At 58.0% G+C, this 22,143-nt stretch overlaps 1 protein-coding gene across 2 annotated transcripts in view; it reads right to left on the bottom strand.

Annotated features, from left to right (window-relative positions):
• The window catches only part of LRP5 (LDL receptor related protein 5), a 103,450-nt gene that overhangs the window by 64,283 nt on the left and 17,024 nt on the right, over positions 1–22,143 (bottom strand). The window contains exons 2-3 of one of the 2 annotated variants that reach the window (XM_058689896.1): positions 9,578–9,974; positions 3,188–3,385 (exon numbers count right to left, since the gene is read on the bottom strand). In XM_058689896.1, the coding sequence (XP_058545879.1) occupies positions 3,188–3,385; positions 9,578–9,974 (595 nt within the window). The remainder of the gene's footprint in view (positions 1–3,187; positions 3,386–9,577; positions 9,975–22,143) is intronic. The other variant, XM_058689897.1, reaches the window with a different exon arrangement.

The following is a 22,143-nucleotide window of genomic DNA, read 5'->3' as shown; positions in this document are numbered from 1 at the left end:
TCGTTTTTTGATCAGAAAAGCCAGCGGTGTCGTTTCTCAGGCTGTCCCTCCTCCCTGCCTCAGCTGAAGGCACCACAGGAAGCTGGTGCCAGGCCTCGGCTCACCTCACCCACCCTCGCCCCTCCTCTCAGGACGCCCCTCTCCAGGTGGAGTTCCAGCCGTGAGCACCCTACCTCCTGCTGGGTCCACGAACTCCCTGAGCACACCAGCCGCTACTGAGCGCTTACGGTGTCCAGACGCCACGCGATGAGCTGACGTGCACCGTGGTATCGGACCCCATGGACACCTCTAGAAAGTACAACCACTACCCCCATTCACATGCGAGGCCCTGAGGCTCTGAGCAGTGAGGCGACCCAGCCGTGGTCGCAGCTGAGAGGCGACCATGCAGGTCCGTCTGGCTCCAGCACTTACCCTCTTTACCAGCAGATTATGCTCCTACTGGAACGGCCCTAGACACATTCATAGAGAGTGTCAGCCACCTGCAGAGCCGGAAGAATCTGGCAGTGAGACAGGAGGAGGGCTGAGTAAGCCCTGGAGTCACAGTGCCTGGCTTCTCTCGACTCTGACTAGCTGTGTGGCCTTGGTGAGTTCACAGACCTCTCTGTGCAACATCATAGTAGGGGATTATACCTGCAAACACTTCATAGGGTTGGTGTGAGCAGGTAACGAACTGATAAATATCCTGGCAAACAGCAAGTGCTATGGAAGGGTTAGCCACCATCACCCCGTCACCACGTCACCACCATCATCAGCATCACCAACATCATCATCGGTATAACCACCATCATCACCATCACCATTATCATCATCACCAACACCATCATAACCATCACTATCACCACCACCATCACCTCCGTCATCATCACCATCATCACCATCATCATCACCACCATCACCATCATCACCTCCATCACCATCATCACCATCATCATCACCACCGTCACCATCATCACCTCCATCACCATCATCACCATCATCATCACCACCATCACCATCATCACCTCCATCATCATCATCACCATCATCACCTCCATCATCATCACCACCATCATCATCACCATCACACCTCAACTCCATCATCATCACCATCCCACCATCACCGTTATCATCATCACCAACACTATCATAACCATCACTATCACCACCACCATCACCATCATCACCACCATCACCTCCATCATCACCTCCGTCATCATCACCATCATCACCATCATCACCACCACCATCACCTCCATCATCACCATCATCACTTCCATCATCATCACCATCATCACCATCACCTCCATCATCATCACCATCACCTCCATCACTATCACCATCATCACCTCCATCATCATCACCATCATCACCATCACCTCCATCATCATCACCATCACCTCCATCACTATCACCATCATCACCTCTATCATCATCACCACCACCATCACCATCATCACCTCCATCATCATCACCATCATCACCTCCATCATCATCACCATCACCACCATCATCACCTCCATCATCATCACCACCATCATCACCTCCATCATCATCACCATCACCACCATCATCACCTCCATCATCATCATCACCACCATCATCACCTCCATCATCATCACCATCACCACCATCATCACCTCCATCATCATCACCACCATCACCATCATCACCTCCCATCATCATCACCATCATTGCCATCATCACCATCACCTCCATATCACTTCCATCATCATCACCACCATCATCACCTCCATCATCACCACCATTTCATCACCACCACCATCATCACCTCCATCATCACCACCATCATCACCACCACCATTATCATGGTTTAAATGCCACCACTATCCTTGCCGTCTCCTGTCACAATCCTTCAACCAGGCACCCCAGCCGGCAGCGTTTCCAGCCTCTAACTCTCCCTTCACAACGACCATGATCACTCAGCTCCCCAAGGACCACAGCTCCCCTGGTTGCCACACTCTCCAAGTCTCAAGCCAGGCCCCAGGCCAGTCTGTGATCCCAGAAACAATGGGATAGAGCGTTCCAAACCAGCTGGGCACGGTCAGCGGAGGTCAGGGGAGAAATGAGGCCTCCTGCCAACAGCCAACAGAGCGAGCCTCTGACCTCAGTCGAGCCTTCAGATGATTGTAGCCCCAGCCAGGAGCTTGACTATAACCTCAGGACACACTCTGAACCAGAACCACCCACCTAAGCCACTCCTAATTCCTGATCCCCCTCCCCACCCCCAAAAAATCCCGTTTGCTGATTTAGGTGGCCCAGTTCGGGGGTATTTTGTTACACAGGAATAGATAACTAATACATGGTCCTGGATAAAATGAGGCAAACCTGCAGATATCCTCAAATCTGCGGGAGCTGTTACCTGCCTGTGTGTGCACAGTCTTCCCTAAGCCACGTGACTGCAGCCCACGGCACCGGCACCCACGTACTCCCCTCCTGGTTCGGGAGCCCCACCGTGCAGGAACAGGGCTCTCCTCCCAGGAGGATCCCCAAGACTGGGCACAGAGCTGGCAGGCAGTCTGGGAGGTAAATAAAGTGCCCTTCACCATTCCTACATCTGAAGCGTAATGAGGTAGGGGGCCGAAAGCTCTCAAAGCAATTACCTGACACGTAAAACATCCTTGATATTTCACTCATTTAACCCACGTTACAGAGAAATGGTTATGCGTAAGGCCCTCTGGTGAGGCCAGGGAATGCGGTGGACACGACCCAGGATGCATACTTGGGGCGGGGAGGAAGGGGGCACGGAGAACTCTTTACAACCCTGTCGGACCCTGAGGCGGTCAGGGCCACGATCCCTTCTCTGCGATTCTGAAATCCAAACAACTCTGACCACGGCAAGAGTTTTGCTACCCATTTTGTGGCAAGACCCGCGTGTGGCTGTGGGCTTGGTTACAGCCTTTCAACCCCACTGAGAAGGAGCCTCCTGTGTCGTGTTGTGAACATGGTCACGTGGGAGATGGCAGGTGCCCCCCAACCCCGGACCCCCCACAGGTGTGCTGTGTGCTCTGTTACCGCGTGAGGTTCTCAACAGTCCCGAACGCCTCGGGCCCCAGGGTTTCAGAGACGAGACCACGGGTCTGAGTTAAGAAGGGTCACCGGCCAGCGCCCGGCCCGGCCCGGCCGAGGCCCTGGCGGTGGCTGGGGGGCCGCGGGGAAGGTGGGGACCCACCGCCAGGCGGGCACTCACCGGAAGGAGCCATCCAGGTTGGCGCGGTGGATGAAGCTGAGCTTGGCGTCGGCCCAGTAGAGCTTCTGCTCCTCGAGGTCGATGGTCAGCCCGTTGGGCCAGTAAATGTCCGAGTCCACGATGATCTTCCGCGTGCTCCCATCCATGCCTGCCCGCTCGATTCGAGGTGTCTCTCCCCAGTCTGTCCAGTACATGTACCTGAGGAGGAGGCAAGCACGAGCAGAGAAGGCTAGCACAGACCTGCCTTTTCGGTCTCTGTTTCCTGTCGACGCGGCCGCAGACGCATAAACAGAGGCCGAATTTGTCCTAAAATCTCACCCGTTCGACATAACCAGTGCTTAGGGCCTGGGATATTATTGCTTCCAACTTGTTTTCTAGAAAGTTAGTAATAGGTTAATTTTTATTTTTTTGTTTAAATTTTTTTTTCAACGTTTTTTATTTATTTTTGGGACAGAGAGAGACAGAGCATGAACGGGGGAGGGGCAGAGAGAGAGGGAGACACAGAATCGGAAACAGGCTCCAGGCTCCGAGCCATCAGCCCAGAGCCCGACGCGGGGCTCGAACTCACGGACCGCGAGATCGTGACCTGGCTGAAGTCGGATGCTTAACCGACTGCGCCACCCAGGCGCCCCAGTAATAGGTTAATTTTTAAACAGAGTTGGGTAATCAAAACATACTGGGTTCCCAACTCGTTCTTAGACAGCAATATATTCTGGGTATCCTCTCCTTTAACTAACAGAATTCTTCCTTCTTGTCTTTTTTCTTTTCATTTTTATTTCTGAGAGAGAGAGAGAGAGAGAGAGAGACAGAGGATGAGCAGGGGAGGAGCAGAGAGAGGAGAGAGAGAGAGGAGAGAGAGAGAGGAGAGAGAGGAGAGAGAGGAGAGAGAGAGAGAGAGAGAGAGACAGAGAGAATTTGAAGCAGGCTCCAGGCTCCAAGCTGTCAGAGAGAGAGAGACAGAATTTGAAGCAGGCTCCAGGCTCCAAGCTGTCAGCGCAGAGCCCGATGCGGGGCTCGAACTCATGGATTGTGAGATCATGACCTGAGCTGAAGTCAGACGCTTAACTGAGTGAGCCACCCAGGCGCCCCCTCCCCCCCTTATTCTCTTGATGATAGAGTACTGTAAATTATTTACAAGACTCCACATCAGATGTTTGAGTTGTTCCTGATTTTTTGCCACTACAAAAATGCTGTAAATGAACTTTTTTTTTTTAATGTTTTATTTATTTTTGAGAGAGCGCAAGCAGGGGAGGGACAGAGAGAAGAAGGGGACAGAGGATCTGAAGCCAGCTCTGTGCCGACAGCAACAAGCCCGATGCGGGGCTTGAACTCACGAACCGCAAGATCATGACCTGAACGGAAGTCAGACACCCAACCGACTGAGCCACCCAAGGGCCCCTGTAAATGAACTTCTAAAGCCAATTAAAACAGATGGAATATTAAAACAGATGGAATATTATTTAACAGTTTTAAAAAGTTAGCCATGAAGCCATGAAAAGTCATGGAGGAAATGTCAAAGTATATTAATAAGTGAAAACAGCCAACCTGAAAAGCCTACACACCGTGGGATTCCCACCAAAAGGCGATCTCAAATTTTGGGGCGCCTGGGGGGGTTCAGTCAATTGAGCATCCGACTTCGGCTCAGGTCATGATCTTACGGTTCATGAGTTCGAGCCCCGCATCAGGCTCTGTGCTGGCAGCTCGAAGCCTGCAGCCTGCTTTGGATTCTGTGTCTCCCTCTCTCTCTGCCCCTCCCCCACTTATGCTCTGTCTCTCTCTCTCTCTCGCTCTGCTCAAAAATAAATAACCATTAAAAAAATGAAAAAAAATCTTGTCAAAACCACAGACTGTACACGAGCACATAGACAATCTCTGTACCTTCCCCTTAATTTTTCTGTGAACCTAAAATCGCTTAAAAAAAAACACACAAAGTCTATTAAAAAAAAACCCACATGGGGGTGTGCACGGACATTACAACAGCAGTTTTCCCTGGCGGGGAGGGCGGGGGGTGACCTGGGCTGCTTCTGCCCGCCCCCCGGTTTACAGTAAGGGGCGGCACGTCACATCCACGAGAAACGACCCCAATTAAAGCTTCTTATGCGGGGACACTGGGGTGACAGGTTCACACCCCCCCCCCCCCAGTACCCAGAGAATGCGTCCAGTTGTCCAGGCAGGGCGACCACCCAGCGTGCACAGCTCTTAGCGACAGCGGACCACACCAGCCCGGAGGACACATGACCTCCGCGTTCCGGTCAGATGCGGATGAGCCACGGGACCCAAGGATGGGATACCTGTTTTATTTGGCCTGCCTGGCGCGGCTCTGCAGCCAGGAGGGCAGGGTCCACTTTCACTCTGAGAAGCCCCGCTGGGGACGGAGAGGAAAAGAGAGCACCCTTCACACGGAACACCTCTCCCCAAAGCCTCCGTTGCGCTCTCTCCTCTGCACCTGGAGACGCGGCTGACGCCGGGCAAGCAGGAATTACTACTCCCACTGGACAGATGGGAAAACCGAGGCTCCAAAGGAGCCCCACGTCACATGCCAGTGGCTTGGGAGCGCCGCATAGCTCTCTGAGTGAGGCCAGGGCCTGGCCATCATATGACTCACCCCTGTGCCAGCAGGCCCGGGGCGGTGGTGAACTTTTCCTGGCAGCCCAAGGCCTGCAGGTGCCGTCGGCCAGCTCGGCAAAGGCTCCCGCCAGCCTGGTGTAGACGCCTTCCTTCCCGGTGTTTTCCCGCCCCCAGCAGCCTGGAGAGGGCCCAGCCTTTGCGCCACCCGCCGAGAAGGTATCGGGAGAATAAATCTCAGGGCAATCCACTCATGCCCTTCCCGAATGCTCCACGGCAGCCAGCGAGAAAGGCTCCTCAGGACCTCCTCGAGGAGCATAATTCAAATTCCTTCCCCCGGGTCTCATCGCAGAGGCCCGCTGCTTTCCTTAAATGGGGAATCTGCGAGCCCCTCTGTCAGCAGAGACCAGTTGGCGTGGATGTGCTTTGGCAGGATCCCTGAACACGGCCACAGGCCCGGCCAAATTCCACGGGGGAAAATCAACTTCCGAAGGAAAGCAGAGCGCCTGGTCTTTGCGCAGAGGCTGGCCGCAGTCGTGGGGCGGTCGTGGGTCGAGGTTGCGCGTTACTTTAGGGCAGGACCATTTTGCATGTTAAAGAAGGGGTTGGGTTTTAGACCCGGCTTTAACTTGAGACCCAGGAGCCGCTGCAGCCCCTCGTGGGCCGAGCAGGCCGGGGCTGGTGCGGCCCCCACGCCAGGTGCTCCGAGCCAGAAGGTCCTCCCCAGAGCCTGACCTTGGCCCTGGGGACGCCGGGGTCCTCCGTCTGCCCCGCCTGGATGCTCACACTTTGCCACCGGTGCTGCCGAAGCATTGCTAGGCTCAGCGTCAGGACCACGGGCGCTCCTAGCAGTGGGGCTCTTGGTCACGTGCACAGAGACAGACTGAGAACCTTCCTTCCTGATGAGGAGGTCCGGGGGGTATCCCCTCATCCGAGGAAGAAGCCCAGTGGGAGACCATGCCACCGGAGGGCACGAGGAAACGACAGAGGCTCTAACGGAGCAGGGAAGGGGAAAGCGGATCCTGCAACCTTGTGCAGGGACGCAGCACAAGACCTGTTGTCCCAGCTCTCAGGACGGCAGTCCCGTCCCCAGGACTCAGCCCCAACTTGTGACTTACGTCACTGTGGGCATCAAGCTGCCGGCCCGGAGTCCTCTCGTCCTGGGCGGCAAGGCGCCTCAGGGGACAGAACGGGCATCTCAAACCTTAGCCACAGGGGAAAGAAGTGTGGGGGAGAAGGCCAGGGCCCCAGAAGCCCTTCCCAGGGCGTCAAACCCAAGGTCAACGTCGCCCCAGGAGCAGGGTGTGGGAGAGAATTCAGAGGCAACCTCAGACGGGATTTTAATCCTTTAATGGGAAAAAGCCAGAGCCAGAGACTGACCGGCTCCCGGGGATGGTACAGGCAAGGCCAGCCTGACGGGAGCATGGAGCAGACTGCTCCCCACCGAGCACCCCCCCAACCAGGCACAAGCACCTCCCAACTGAGCACCTCCCCACCAAGCATCTCCCGATCAAGCACCAAGCACCTCCCAAGAGAGCACCTCCCCACCAAGCACCCAGCACCTCCAATCAAGCGCCTCCCAACCAGGCACCAAGCACCTCTTCACTAAGCACCTCCCAACCAGGCACCAAGTACCTCCTAACTGAGCACAAGCACCTCTCAACCAAGGTGGTGACAGGTCACGAGGAAGAAGAGAGACTTCTGTGACCCGACACGGAGGCTACGTTTGGGGTGGGGGGGAGGGGCATTTTTAGCATAACAACAACACGTACCGAAGCCACTAACTGTTCGTGGTGTTTTCTGCATGACATGTGACATGGTCGCAACCCTGCACAGCTGGGGACACTGAGACAAAGAGCAGCAGCACACAACCCTTGCCTCTTGTCTTTCTCTCTAACCTACGTGCAAAGTAACAGCAAACCCCGCATGGTTCTGCCTTCCAAACAGATCCCAACTCTGGTCGCTTCTCACCCACAGCTCGCCAGCTTTCTGATCCAAGCCGCCACCCGCTACGACCAGGTGACAGTGACAGCCGCCAATGAGCCCCCTGCCCCCACCCTGAAGTCCACTCTGGCTCCAACCGCCGGAGAGACCCCTTAATGCACGGGCCATACCCAGCGACTCCTCCACTCGAAATAGGGCCTGCCCCTCACCCACTCGATGTCCTCCCTTCTCCCCCCACCACCCCACTACAGCCCCTCCAACAGGCCAGGCCTCCTCCTACCCCAGGGCCTTTGCACTGGCCACTCTACCCACAATATCCGTCCCCTGTGTGGCCACATGGCTCTCTCTCTCTCTCTCATCTCTCTGCTCAAATGTTGCTAACAGACACTCCTAGGCTCCTGACCTACAGGAAGCCACTTGCCTCACCCTCTTTGTCTTTGGGCCCTGCATTATTCTCTTCTGGGGCTCATATTCTTCTCAGACACACTATCTATCTATGGCCTTCTCCCCTCGGCGCAAAAGGGCCTCAAAGCGGCAACCCTCAGCCTCTCCCATCACTGACAATGTCCCCTCCCGGCCAGGGAGACTCAGCCATGCCAGCTGCCACCTCCTAAAAGGTGGCCGGCGACTCCGGGAGTCGCGGAGCCACACCGCAGGAGAGGAGAGGTCTGAATGGGGAGCATCCTGGGAGGTCAGCGTGGCCCCGGACAGCTCAGCCTGCTTGCGGTGGGGGTGGCAGAAGGGGCCTCAGGGACGCCACTGTCAGGCTCGGCCCCCCAGGACGCTGAGGCTGGGGTGCTCCTCCAGTGGGGGGCGGCCCCAGGCTGGTCTTGCCTGACTCCAGTGAGTCTGATTATCACGACCTTCGGGGCCGTGAATCCCAGCCCATCCTGCCCCTGGTGCACGCGCACACGGTTGACATGGGAACCGGTGGGTTCTAAGTCAACACGCTGAGCACCCCGGACATGCGGTTTACTTGGCCACCACAGCACCCCTTCGCCCAGCCTGTTCCCCGAGCCACCCACACACCAGCCACAGCGCGGCCAGGGTCACCCGCAGGGCAGAGAGGGCACGGGCGGGGACAAGAGCAAGTTGGTGGCATTAGGTGACCAGAACCCAGGGGGTCGTACTGTCTTCCTGCTCCAGATGTCAGGGAGCCGTCCGTCTCCGACAGCGAACCGACGGTGGTTCGGCCGCTGCCTCCAGGCAGGCACCCGCCGCCCAGGTAAGGGCGTGGGGGAGGAGGGGGCTCGGGGGGGAGGGCTGACGGGGCAAGCAGCTCCCGCTCAGGACAGTCTAGCATGAGCCTGGCCGGGCCGGCCGGCGACACTCAGCCGCCTCCCCACGCCCCCTCCAGCACAGCCTCCAAATCCCAGGACGTTCCCAGCTTCACTGCCAGTCACACAACCCCACCTGGATCTCACCGCCGGGCCCTGAGCCTTCGCGGGGCACGGTGAGCCCGGCCAGCCCAGGGAGCAGAGGAGAGCAGACGGCTTCCGGGAGAGGCCAGGGAAGCAACCCCCCGGCCAGCTCCACTTCTAGACAAGGGCCTTCACCTTTGACACCCATCTTCGCCGACGCTGCCGGAAAGGCGTAAACGGCCCAGATTCTACCTGCTGGGGTGCCACCACGCTCCCGACAGAGACAGCCAGTGACTCAGATCCACGGCCGAGCGCTCCCAGAGCCTCAGACGTGGCAGGTTTAAAAACGGAAACCCAACCCCGGAACATCGAGGGGAAACAATTCTCAACAAGCTCTGAAAGGCGAACTCCTTTTAAGAGAGCCGGGTTTCCTCTGCAAGAGCTGCTCGGGCTCAAGGGAACTCAAGAGGGAAACCGCGACCCCCTGAGCCCCGCCAAGGAGGAAGGCAGCTGGGTTTACCCGTGAGCGGGGTCCAAGGCGATGGCCCGCGGCTGGTCGAGGTCCTGCCAGAAGAGGACCTTCCGGGACGTCCCGTTGAGGTTGGCTACCTCGATGCGATTGGTCTCGGAATCCGTCCAGTACAGCTTCTTGCCGACCCAGTCGCAGGCCAGGCCGTCAGGCGACACCAGGCCAGAGATGACCACGTTCTGCACGGCCGCCCCCGTCTGGTTCAGGTAGATCTGCTTGATGGCCTCCTCGCTCACGTCCGTCCAGTACACGGCTCCCTTGGAGAACTGGAAATCCACGGCGGCCGCGTCCTCCAGGCCGCTGACCACGACGGTGGACTCCAGCTTGACCCCGCCGGCATCCACCAGCCGCACGTCCCGGCGGTTGGCAAACAGCAGGAGCGGTGAGGCTGTGGGGGGTGGAGGCAAACCGTGAGGACCGCTGCCCAAGCCAGGAGCCGCACGGCCCGGGATGGGGGGTGCTGTGGGCACCGACCGCGTGCCCAGCCGCGCCCCAGGCCCCCTGCTCCTTCCCTCTGCTCCCCGAAGCACTGGCAGGAAGGTGCCCGGGCAGGCCCAGGCCGGGCCATCGCGAAGCTCCCCCAGTAACGGTACCGCTGTTACTGAAATCACAGAGGGCGGCCAGCCAGCTCCCCCAGGCCACGGTGACTCTCGCTGCCATGCCCGTCGCCTCACACGGGGATGCCGCGGCCGCACTGGGCCTCTAGGGGCCGCAGAGAAGTCACCGTGACAGCAAGGGAAGGGGATGTGAGGGCACCAGTCCTGGCCGGGAGAGCCTGAGGATTCCCGTGCGATTCCCAGACCCGCTGTCCGCGCTCAGGCCCCTTCCTAGGATGGTGGCCTCGGTGTCCCAGTCCGGAATGCCACCCCTCAGCTCAAACCCCTCCGCCAGCTCCCTGTGCCGCTGGGACTGAGGCCAGGCTGCCAGAGCGAGCGCCCCGCTCAAACCCAGGCCACGGCCTCCGCAGGCCGCGCGGGGACACCGGAGGGCTCAAGGTCAGGACCCCCCGTGGGGCTCCCCACCGCCCCTGCCCCGTCAGTCTACAGCTCTGAGGCAGGAAGGAAGGCTGCAAAGATCAAACGGGGGGTGATGAGCCACATCGAGCTGGGCATCCTGACCTCTCGCAAGGAAGAGATGGCCACAAAGGACATCTGTCCCCAAATCTCTGCCCCAGGCAGGTATAAACAGAGAGTACAGAGCATTGGTCCTCACGGGCTGACAGCTCTTTGCGATTCGCACACAGAGCTGTGCGGGCTCCTCTGGACCCCGGGGACCCCGTGCGTGGGCCTGGGCTGGGGGTGACATCGCGCCCATCTTACGGAAGGGGAAGATGAGACTTCGAGAAACACCTGCGTGGCCAGGTTGACCAGCCCCCGCACTCTGGAACCCGTGTTGTATTACTTCTCGGTGTATGGTTACTTCAACAGGAAGTTTCTAGGAATTAAAAAATGGAAACTTCCCTGTTCTCCCAGCTTCTTACAGGAATCTTTCCCAACGTGCCGAGGGTCCCAGCGGACCCTGCACTCCAGGAGGGCCCGCCAGCCTGGGTAAGAGCAGTGCCCAGCAGCTGCTGTGTAAAACGTTTCCCCCGCCCCACCCAGCCTCCAGCACCCACCTTCAAGAAGGTGAGTTACCTCTGCCCCGTAAGAGGTGTGGAGGAAAGGGGGGGGGGGGGGGGTTTGTCCAGAAGGGTGTAGGGCCCCACGCCCAGCTAAGGCTCTGGAGAGTGGAGGAGGGACGCCCACGGCCACAGGCCTGGCCAGCAGCTGGGTGCCGTGCAATGGTCAGGTGCCAGCCAGTGGGAGAAGGGGGAGGATGATGGCCAGGGCCAGGGAGGGTCCAGAACCTCCAGAGGAGGAAGAACCCATGACCACCAGAGGCCGGGGGGCCTTCCCTGGGAACAGGGCCACATGTGGAATGTGGGGGACACAGAGGCAGCAGCGGGCAAAGCCACAGCAAACAAAGACACCCCACGGCACGCCCAGGGTGATGGGCGTGCCTGCAGCACATTCCCATTCGTCACCATCGTGACGCTCCCGGCCACCCAGAGCAAGGATTACCAGCAAACCCGTTCCGCCCGCGAGGTTTAAGGTGCCCAGGCTCCTGAAGTCCCCGGCGGCCAGGTCCCCTGGCTCGTCCCCACTCGTCCAACAAAGGCGTGACCTGCCCAAGCACGCGCAGTCGAGATCCCACACTATGGTTCTTAACCTTCTGAGGGTCACGATGTTCCCTGATAAGCTGGTCCTCTCCCCACAGACACACAGAGGCACACAACACACACAGTACTGTCACCAAGCCCCATGACGTCCCCCGCCAGGGAGGACCTTGCTGAGGCATGCAGGGAGAAGCAGCTGACTTCTCTTGCTATACATCAGGATCTGTCTCATAAGGGAGTGAGCTCCCTGTTGCCACAGGTAATCAAGGGGAAGTCGGAGAGGACAGGTGAGGGGCTGCAGGGGAGGTGGACAGCCCCGCAGACAAGCAGTCTCCAATCGGCTGCTCTCCAGCCAGGACGTGCAGGGTGCGGGGTGCGGGGTGGGGAGGGGGCAAGTCGCTAGCCCAAGTGTTAGCCAGGAACCCAGAACACCCAACAGAGGTCTCTGAGTGGGATGGGGTGCTGAGCAGGGAAGGGAGAGGGAGGAAGGGAGCTCTTGGAAGCTGCCCCAGGCACAAAAAATCCTAGCTGTCTGTTCTTTCTCCCCAAACTGGAAAGACCACATTTTCACCATGGTTTACACTCTGGGCAGTTCAGGTGTATCCTTCAAAGGCCACAGAATGACAGAATGGGGGGGGGGGGGTGTTTTTCAATTTTTTGTGCTTCTCCCAAAGTGAGACTCTTGGGGAGGGGAGCCACCCTGGGAAGCCAGGGGTGGGTGGGCGGCAGGCAAACGTGGGTGCAGCCCGGGCAGGCGCGGCCCCAGCGGGCAGGCCCTTTCCAGGAGGAGCCACTCCTGCTTCTAGACTGTTTAGAAAGCATGGCACACTCAACCCCTAAGTCCCCAGAGGCACCCACCTCACTCTCCAGTCCCCTGGGAACCCACAGAGCGGGGGACTTCCACAGCTAAGAGAAGGCAGCACCCACTCTCCCGGTGGCCTGCTCAGGGCCTGGGGGACCCCGGCCAACTGGACCCCCCACCAGGAGACAGGGCTTCCCGGGGGGGGGGCCCCCTCTGCTCCCCCAGGCGGAGAGACGCTAAGGGGCAGGACAGACAGAAGCCAGCCTGCCATGGTGATGCTGGTGGGGGCAGGGCCAGGTGGAGCACAGAAGTGGGGAAGGTCCCAGGACAGCAGTGAAGAGGGACAATGCACTGCACCGAGCCTAGGACAGAGCTGGCCCGGAGCTATGGCAGAGCGCCGTGGAGCTCCATCTGGGACACGTAGAAACCCGCCCTCGTGTCCTATGTTACAGTGGGGGAAACAGACAATAAACACGAAATACAACAGAAAAGGCAAAGTTAGTGCCTTGAAACATCAATGCTATAGTTTGGAAAAACAGAGCAGGGTAAAGGGTTTGGGGGGAGGGCTGTCATTTCACATAAAATGGTCAAGGCAGTCCCCCTGAGAAAGTAGCAACTGGGCAAAGACCCGAGGGGGTGAGGGAGGGCCAGAAGGGACACACCACCAGCCGAGGGAGTAGCCAGTGCAAAGGTCCTGGGGTGAAGCATGCGGGAGGAGCATACGCTGGTTCTATGTGCTTGCTCCTTCCCGCCAGGCAGCCTAACTATGTGTCCAAGACCCTCTGATCCCACAGCCCCCTGCGAATCAGGGGTCTCAGCTGCCTGCCCCCCAGGTGAGACGACTGTAGCTCTGGGAAAGGCACTTGACCTGCCCCAGGTCACTCAACTCAGGGACGATCCGTTGACTTGTGGCCTGAGGTTCCGGGCAGTGAGAAGAAGGAATCACAGGAAGAAAGTGCAATGTAAGAGGGAAGAGGAGGGGAGGGCGGACAGGCTGAGAGCAGGAGCCACTGGCCTGGCCACCTCCCAGCTCCAGAACCCACAGGCATCGCCACGAAAAACAGACCGTCACCTGGTGGCCGCGGATACCGGGACAACCCTTCCAGAAAACACTGTGGTAAGGGGTATTAAGGACATAAAAACATCTAAGCCCTCTCCCCGGGGATCACCCTTACAGGAATTCATCCCGAGGAACACCCAGAGGAAGGAAAAAGGTCTTGGTCACGGTATTTGCTTTGCTGCAGCCTTACTTGTAATAAAAAATAAACAAAATGCCTCCCGAGTCAGAGGTAACCAGACTATCCTGTCAGCGCAGTCACATCCACACACATCACGGGAAAATGGTTGCGGTAACATCAGAGAACGTGTCAGACGCCGCGTCAAGTGAAAACACCCACACGCCACCTCCCTGTAAGCCCCGGTTTGTACGAGATCCGCCGATGCGTGAACGCACTGGTGGGGGGGAAACAGGAGACTGGACAAGGGAAAGCTGACCCTGTTGGCTCTCTGGGTAAAATCACGTTTTATGTTTCCACCCCAAATTCCACTTAGGTTGCTACAAAGTTATCTGTGCAAACGCATTTCTCAGGACCACGCGTCAGAAGGGCCACGGGCCGGTCGGCCTTCCCACCGCTCAGACCTGACCCTCTCGGACTGCGACGTCTGGTCTGGGATGGGGGTGATCACTGTACTTGTGAGGCCGTGAGGCTTGGCCAGGGCGATGCATACGAAGGCTCGGGCCAGGAGCAGCACTACAGCAGCCGGGCAGGCCAGCGCCGAGCCAGGTCTGTTCCAGAAGAACATTCACGGACTCGGACGGGCCTGGCCTGTCGCCGGGAGATTTGGGGCAAAACTTTAGAGGCAGGAAATGAGATCTGCTCTTTATTAAAAGGTACTACGGCGCCCCAAGCAGACTGAATCCCCCATGACTTTCTTCCTTGGTCCTGGTTTCCCAGTTGGCTTAACCAGGCGCAGAGTACGCTTTCCGTGACCCTGGGTTTCCACAGCCCCTTCTTGGCCTGACCCTGGGGACCCCTCACGGAGTCCTGCGCTCTCTCTACGCCTCTGTGGTGCCAGGGGCCTGGAAGCAGGTGGTCTGATGTTCCCGGCACGCTCGGCCGCTGTGGGACGAAGGCCGGCTCCTTCTCCCTCCGGCCTTGGGTACCAGGGCCCGTGATCAATTTCCAGTCCCCGCCGCAGCAGGAGCCTGAAACCCCAGCACCAACCATCCCCCCGTTACCCCGTGTAAGCACATCCACTATTTACACACAGAATTCATAGCAGATGTCCGGGCTTCCGTTGCAACACCCTGTATTTTATGCTGTTCACATGGTGACGCTAAACACAAGCAACGCAAGGTAACCCAATCCGCCGCTCGTCCACCGAACGAGCAACGCTTTTAGTACACGCCCTAGTGATACTCACCAAGCGTTACGCTGCTCATCGCCGAGCAGGCAAGGCCTGGACACAGAGCTGTGGATCCGTCAGCCGGGAGCAACCCTTTGTCCCACGCCAGCCCCACGGGGAAGGAAGACTACGCGGGCCCACATTCGAGGAGCCCAGAAACCGACGGGGCAGGACACACGCTGCGCACGCACAGTTAACCCACGCGGGAAGAAACGGCAGGTGAGGGCCACGGTCAGGGGGTGCCTGGAGCCTGAAGGAGACCGAGCCGTCAGCTGGACCTGACAGGCTTCCTGGAGGAAGGGAGACCGGAGCCTTGAAGGACGATTAGGGAATGCTGAGCACGTCTAGGCTCGACACCGAGATGCCCCTGTGCACTAAGTTAATTTTACTCGCGACGGCTTACAAGCCACTTACCCAACACCTAATGGCCCCGGGTGCCTTCTGGCAGTTCGTCCAAAAGGGTTTCGATGCTACCCTCTCGCCTACCCGTCCCCAATGGGCAGGCGCACCACCACCTCTCCCACCTGTGCCACTCGTCCGGTGCTCCCGGGTCCACCTCCACCTTCCCTCTGCTAGTCTCCTGTCCGCCTGTCCAGCCCTGCAACAGCACCGAGCAGACCCCTCCTGACTCTCCCCTCCCCATCCCCTCACACATTTTACAACCGGCTTCCCAAGTTCCGCAGTCTCTGCGGGGATCTTTTTATGGAAGCTTCAGGTTCTCATGGCACGAGAAAGCAAAACCGTCACGGCTTGGCTGGCAGCACAGAGAGGTCCAAACGACGCTTCTCGCACTACGGCTTGTGGCGGCGAAAGCCCGGCTTCGGGAGCACGGGAAATGACAAGGGGCGGTGGATGGAGGCGACGGCCACACAACAGCACGAATGCGCTTCCCGCCGCTGGACTGGACGCTGTGTAATGGTTACGATGGTCAACTTTACGTGATGTGTATTTTAACACTGCTACTTACAATAGTAAAAATGAAACCGGATGGTGGGGCGGCATAGAATATTATAAGCTACTGTAAAGAATGACTTAGAACTACAATTACAGCCTTCGTTCAGGATTTTGTTTTTAAACTTTTTAACGTTTATTTGTTTTTGAGAGAGAGCGAGTGAGTAGGGAAGGGGCAGAGAGAGAGAGAGAGAGAATGAGCAGGGGAGGGGCAGAGAGAGAGAGAGAGAGAGAGAGAATGAGCAGGGGAGAGGCAGAGAGAGAGAACAAGCAGGGGAGGGGCAGAAAAAGAGAGAGAATGAGCAGGGGAGAGACAGAGAGAGAGAGAACAAGCAGGGGAGGGGCAGAGAGAGAGGGAGACACAGAATCCAAAGCAGGCTCCAGGCTCTGAGCTGTCAGCACAGAGCCCGACGCAGAACTCGAACTCATGAACCGTGAGATCATGACCTGAGCTGAAGTCAGATATTTGACCGACTGAGCCACCCGGGCGCCCCCAGGATTTTGTTTTTAGATGTTGGGCAGTCATCAAAGCATGTCCACGATATGCTATTCGTTTATTTCATCCAGTGTAGACTCATTTATTCCTATCCCATTAAATGGGTTAAGATCCAATATTCCCATTTACTCTGATGTCCATACCTCCCTGGACTGGGATAGTGAGAGTCCCTTCACACTGGCTCTTGCACCCTCTTGGCACGTCCCCATTACCCGCTGAGGATTTCTTTACTTTCTGGCCCAATGACACCCTCGGGGCATAGGTGCCCTTTCCCCTGCCCCAGCCCTGGAGCTGGCATCTCCTCTGAGGAGCCCTGGTTCCTCTCCGGGGACAGTGGGACAGAAGCCCAGACCCAGGGGCTCCTGGGGGGCTCAGTCGGTTGAGCGTCAGACTTCGGCACAGGTCACGATCTCACGGTTTGCGGGTTCGAGCCCCATGTTGGGCTCACTGCGTCAGCACAGAGCCCGCTTCAGATCCTCTGACTCTCCCTCTCTCTGCCCCTCCCCTGCTCATGCTCTCTTACTCTCTCTCCCTCTCTCAAATATAAATAAACATTAAAAAAAATTTTTTTTTTAGAAGCCCAGACCTGGGCATCGGGTGTGCTCACCGCCACCTAGAAGTCACCGCCTCCGGGGCGAGACAGAGACAGAGGTAGAAAAACACGGGCGGGGGCCACCCTTTTTACCCACACATCCCATCTCTGAGCTTGCCCACTCGCTAAGTTGTACTCACAACCGCCAGGTCACTGGGGGAGCCTCTGGGATCGCCCGCAGACACACATGCACGTGCACAGGCTCAAGCACCCGCCCCGCCCTCTTGTTTCCGCTCCCACATTGCACACAAGCGTCCTTTTCACGATCTACTACTTAGTGCCACGCTGTTCACGTTTCTGTGCATTTTGTCGGGGGATGTCACCGTTAAAAACGGCCCCCAGGCCTAGCGCTCGAGTGCCGTCTAGCGCACCTCCGTGCAAGAAGGCCGCGGCGTGCCTGGGAGACAAAACACGCGTTCGACGGGCTTCCTCCGGGCACGACTCACCCGCTGCTGGCCGCGCATTCAACGCTAACGCACCAGCCACACATACTAAATAAGGTGTCTTTAAACAAAAGCACATGGGAAACATCACGTGCTCATCGGCAGAGGAAGATGTTGGGTTCACGGGAACCCAACCCTGCGCCCCACGAACGACGGTTCCGTATTCGCGAACCCAGCGTGCGCGGGGACCCTGCAGACCACGACTGCCGCCAACACGGAGAATCGTCTGCACGAACACGCACACGCGTTCATACACACGTGCGCCTAGAGCCATTTCTGAATCTCCTTCCGCGTGTCCGACATGCGGTACCAATCCGTGAGGGTGCGGGTGCCCCCTGCAATGTCACCCAATGCCCTGGGGCTGTTTCTGATCTTTCCCCCCTTTCTGGGTGTGTCAGTATCTTCTCCAAAGTGGAAACCTGGCGTTTGTGACTGGCAACCTATTTACTCATTCGCTCAACATAACCGACTTCCCAACTGCCCCCAGTCTCTGCCGCCCGCCACCGCTCGCCGCACCCCGCCTCGCCTCTCGGACGCCAGGAGCCCCAGGCCCTGCTACCCCCGGCACCCGCGTGCCGCACCCCATCACTACCCCTCTTCCTCACGCGCCAGGAGCCTACATGTGTGCACCGGGACAGGAAAGGAAGAACGGAGCCCTGTGTAATCGTGCTGAGTCCACAGATCGACGTGGTGGGAAGTGACATCTCCCGGATATTGTCTTCCTACCCCTACGCCTCCTTTAGTGTCCTTCTAACAAACCATATCACTTTTCCATACAGTCTTGCACGTTATTACTTAGATATAATCCTAGCTACTTAACTTCAAACCATCATTTAGGGCGCCTGCGTGGCTCAGTCGGTTGAGCATCCGACGTCGGCTCAGGTCATGATCACAGAAGTTCAAGCCCCGCGTCGGGCTCTGTGTTGACAGCCAGGAGCCAGGAGCCTGGAGCCTGGAGCCTGCTTCGGATTCTGTGTCTCCCTCTCTCTCTCTGCCCCTCCCCCGCTCACACCGTCTCTCAAAAATAAACATTAAAAATTTTTTTCTTAGTTAAAAAAAAATAAAACTAGCATGATGCTAACAGAGGAACTACAGAATCCCCTTGAATGTTATGACAAAGCATGAAACTTCAAAGGCACTGAGGCCGGGTGGGGGGGGGGGGGCGGGGGAGGAGTGTTCAGGGCCATGTGGAAGCCTCTCCCCACCCCCCAGGCAGGAAAGTTCTATTTCCCCTGTAAGAGGAAACGCACGAAAAAGCGCAGATCTGGCTAAAATGACAGGGATCGAGGAGAAATCTGTGCGGCCGCCAAACTGCAAGTGAGCTCGGCTCCCCAGCTCTGCGCTCAGAGACGCTCAGTCCCTCACCTCCACGTGCAAGAATCATGCACCTGACGGCCAAGCACAGAAGGCAGGGACGTGAAAATGGCCGTGGCTCTACTACGAGCACCGAGCTCGGCAAAATCCGACCGCTGGTTTCTCAGGGCGACTTCTCGATGGACATCACAGTAAATGCCCAAACTCCCTTTAACGCGGGCAGCCCCTCGAAGCCGGGGGCCTCCCCACCCCGCGCCTCGGGCCCCCGGCACCAGGGACGCACCCTCCCGCCCTTCGCGGCTCGGCGACCACAATCCCAGCCACAGTTTTACCTTCCGTCCCCAGCCTCTACCCAGTGACGACGGGCTCCGCTCTGCGACACATTCCGCAGCGGCCTCAACGTTCTCCAGGGGAGTCTTGACATTTACAGCAATAATAAAATGCTCGGTTTCCTTTAGCTGAACAGATGTTCTGCCTTTTATGGAAAAGCTCTGCAAACTCAAACTTGCCGGCCTGAATGGGCTGAGCCGGGGTGGAACCCTCTGTGACATCTCCGGGCGCTCCGGGACGGCTCTGCTCCCCAGGCTCCCTCCTCACCTGACCTGTCACGCCCCACCCCCCAGGCTCCCCTCCATGCCCCCACTCCCACCAGAGGAGACGAGGAGAGCCCACCCTCTCCACCACCGTGCCTGCAGCCGCTCCTACCCGCAAGCCCCTCCGGGTCCCTCACCGAGCCCGGGTGAAAGCCGGGTCCTCTGCGACACTGCCCAGCTGCCCAAGGGGACGTGAGCCTTCGAGGCTGCCCCTGGCAGGCAGGGCTTCTGGCAGAGGGCCCTCCTTCCACCCTCCCATTCCAGTGCTATCCAGCTAATGACCCATCCATCGATGGGGTGTGTTGACATGTGCACAAAAATAATGAATAAATATGACAGTTCGCTTCAAATCCAGAGCAGATACAGCAAGGTTGGCATAAGACTATACATAACCCATTACAAAGGCCTGTTTATCTATCCCCAAACCAAGGCTGCTTTTATTACAACCACAAGGGTGGGGAATTCAGAACCGACAAAACTTGAGTGGTGCCTCCTGGGGCAGGGCAGGCGGGGGAAGGCTAGAAAGCAGCTCGAGGAATCTTCCGGAACAGTGGAACACCTACTCTCGACCTGGGCTAAGGCGATGAGCTGTGGACATTCCCCAAGCTGCTCTCCCAAGGTCGACGCACATCACGGGCTGCAGAACCAAGGCCACACGGCCTCTCACCCCGCCTTCCCTGTCCCAGCCCAGCCACGTGGGTCAGTGCCCTGCCCTCCAGGCTTGCCTCTCACCTGCTGGGCTCCTGGCGTCTCCCACCTGCTCCCGCATCCAGCTCGATCGCCCCATTTCTGCCGTCCCTGAGCTGTCACACTAATCTCCCTAGCGCGCGCACAAACACACACACACACACACACACACACACACACACACACACACACACACACAAGGTAATTAACCCTGAGGTCCAGGCAAGTTTCCCGAGCAGGGACCACATTTCAAAGGTCAGGGAAGCAGATGAACAGGAAACCACAGGGGCAGGTTCGGGGGGCGGAGCAGGAAAGAAGAAATCAGCTGCAAGAGATACAAAGAAACTGAAGTTTCAGGCACTTCAGAGCAAACAAAGCCTAGAGGACACAGGCTCATTAAAGGGTTTCCATTAAACAGGGAGATGGGCTGGGGGTCCCCACTAGCCCCTGCACGAGGGGCGCCGTGCCCGGGGGGCAGGCAGGCGGATGCTGCAGCCAGAGCGGAGGACCAGCCTGGGCTCAGCCCCTCGGGAAAGTCCAGGGGCACAAGCAAAGGCCCAGGACCTGGCACAGACCCACCGAGTGCCTGCCAGAGGGACCCCTGAGTATCACCTGGGGTAGCCCACCACTCCCAAGGGCCTCTCTGAGGGTCCCAACCCTGGCCCGTGTGACACAGAACCCTTCCAGGGGTGACTGTGCGGCCCTAAGTCCCACCCCGCAGGGGGTCACCCCAGCCCAGGACATCTCCAGGGATGACTGTCAGAGGGTCATCAAGCCTCCCACCTCGCAAGCCCCAGACACCCCTTCTCGACTGAAGCCGTCTCCCCAGAGCCCGGCCCCCGGCCCAACTCCCACACCGGACAGCAGACCCCAGAGGGATGGGCAGAGAAGAAACTGGCATCTGCAGGGGGCCTACTCAGCCTCTACCTTAACCCAGTTCAACCTCCTAACACCCCCGCCCCTGGCCCTGGCAGAGGAGCAAGCTTTATTTGGGGGGGGCGGGGGGATCCCTCCAGCAGCTGAAGCCCACACAGCACTGGGCAGAACCAAGAGGTAGAGCCCCAACCCTAAGCTGGCTTCTGCCGGGGACAACTGTGAAGAAGTCACCCCAAAGCAAGGGTAACAGGGAAGAAGAGTGCTGGTGATGTCCCGTGTCCCTTTGGGCACAGCCCAGCTCACACACCAGTAGTCGACCTTTTTTCCCCCAACCTGTAAAGCCAGCCTAGGGAGAAGGGGACACAGTCTAGCACGGAATGGCCATTTTAAAGGCTCTGAGAAGTCCCGCAGTGAAGAAACCTACGTCATGCTCTATACCCAGGATTTCCCGAATGTATCTGATGAAAGAGCACCTTTTAGTTTTGGCCCAGGGGACACATTTTGAAAAAATACCGGCCTGAAGGTGAAGCGAAACAGAAAACACAAAGGTAAAACTGAACAAGACACATCCTCGGAGAATGGGCAGACACCACAGGTCCCCAAGTGCTGGCCATCTCCAGCTCGGCACACTCACTTGCCACCCCCAGCCACCTCCTCCCCCTTTCGTGGACGAGAAGCCTGATGTCCACCAAGGCTGGGGGCTCTGTGGGGCCACATGGTCTTCTGGCCAGAGAGGACGTCTGTCCTGACAAAGAGGCTTTCTCCACCTGGTTACCGGGAAATCGTCCGCAACAAACCACCCCACGTACAAATGATCCAAGAAGCTACAGGACATTGGTCCACACGGGCAACAGAGCATCCGAGCCCTGCCAACACCGCCCAGAACCACAAATGACCCACCTGACCCAAGGCCACGTCCTGGACCCTGGCCCCAGAAGTGCACCGAAACCCCAGAGCTGGTTCCAAGGCCAGGGAGGGGAGGACCCAGCCCACACCAGGGCCAGTTACCTGAGACAAATCGCCTTTTCCAAAACTGAGTCCACAAATGGAGCCCAGCAGTGGTGGAGGTCAGGGTGTGGTTATGAACCCCGCAGAGATTTCCCTGTGACGGAAATGAAGCCATGTCCTCTACCAACTACGCTTTAATTGGGCAAATATATAGATTTCCCTGCAGTGACCGTGCAGGTGCTGACAGGTGAGGGGGCCGGAAGGAAGCGGGCGGTCAGGGCTCACCACCCCGGT

Source organism: Neofelis nebulosa, chromosome 10 (genome assembly GCF_028018385.1).
Source record: "Neofelis nebulosa isolate mNeoNeb1 chromosome 10, mNeoNeb1.pri, whole genome shotgun sequence".
Taxonomy (NCBI): domain Eukaryota; kingdom Metazoa; phylum Chordata; class Mammalia; order Carnivora; family Felidae; genus Neofelis; species Neofelis nebulosa.
The sequence above is the reverse complement of the archived record's forward strand: the minus strand, read 5'-3'. Positions and strand labels throughout refer to the sequence as shown.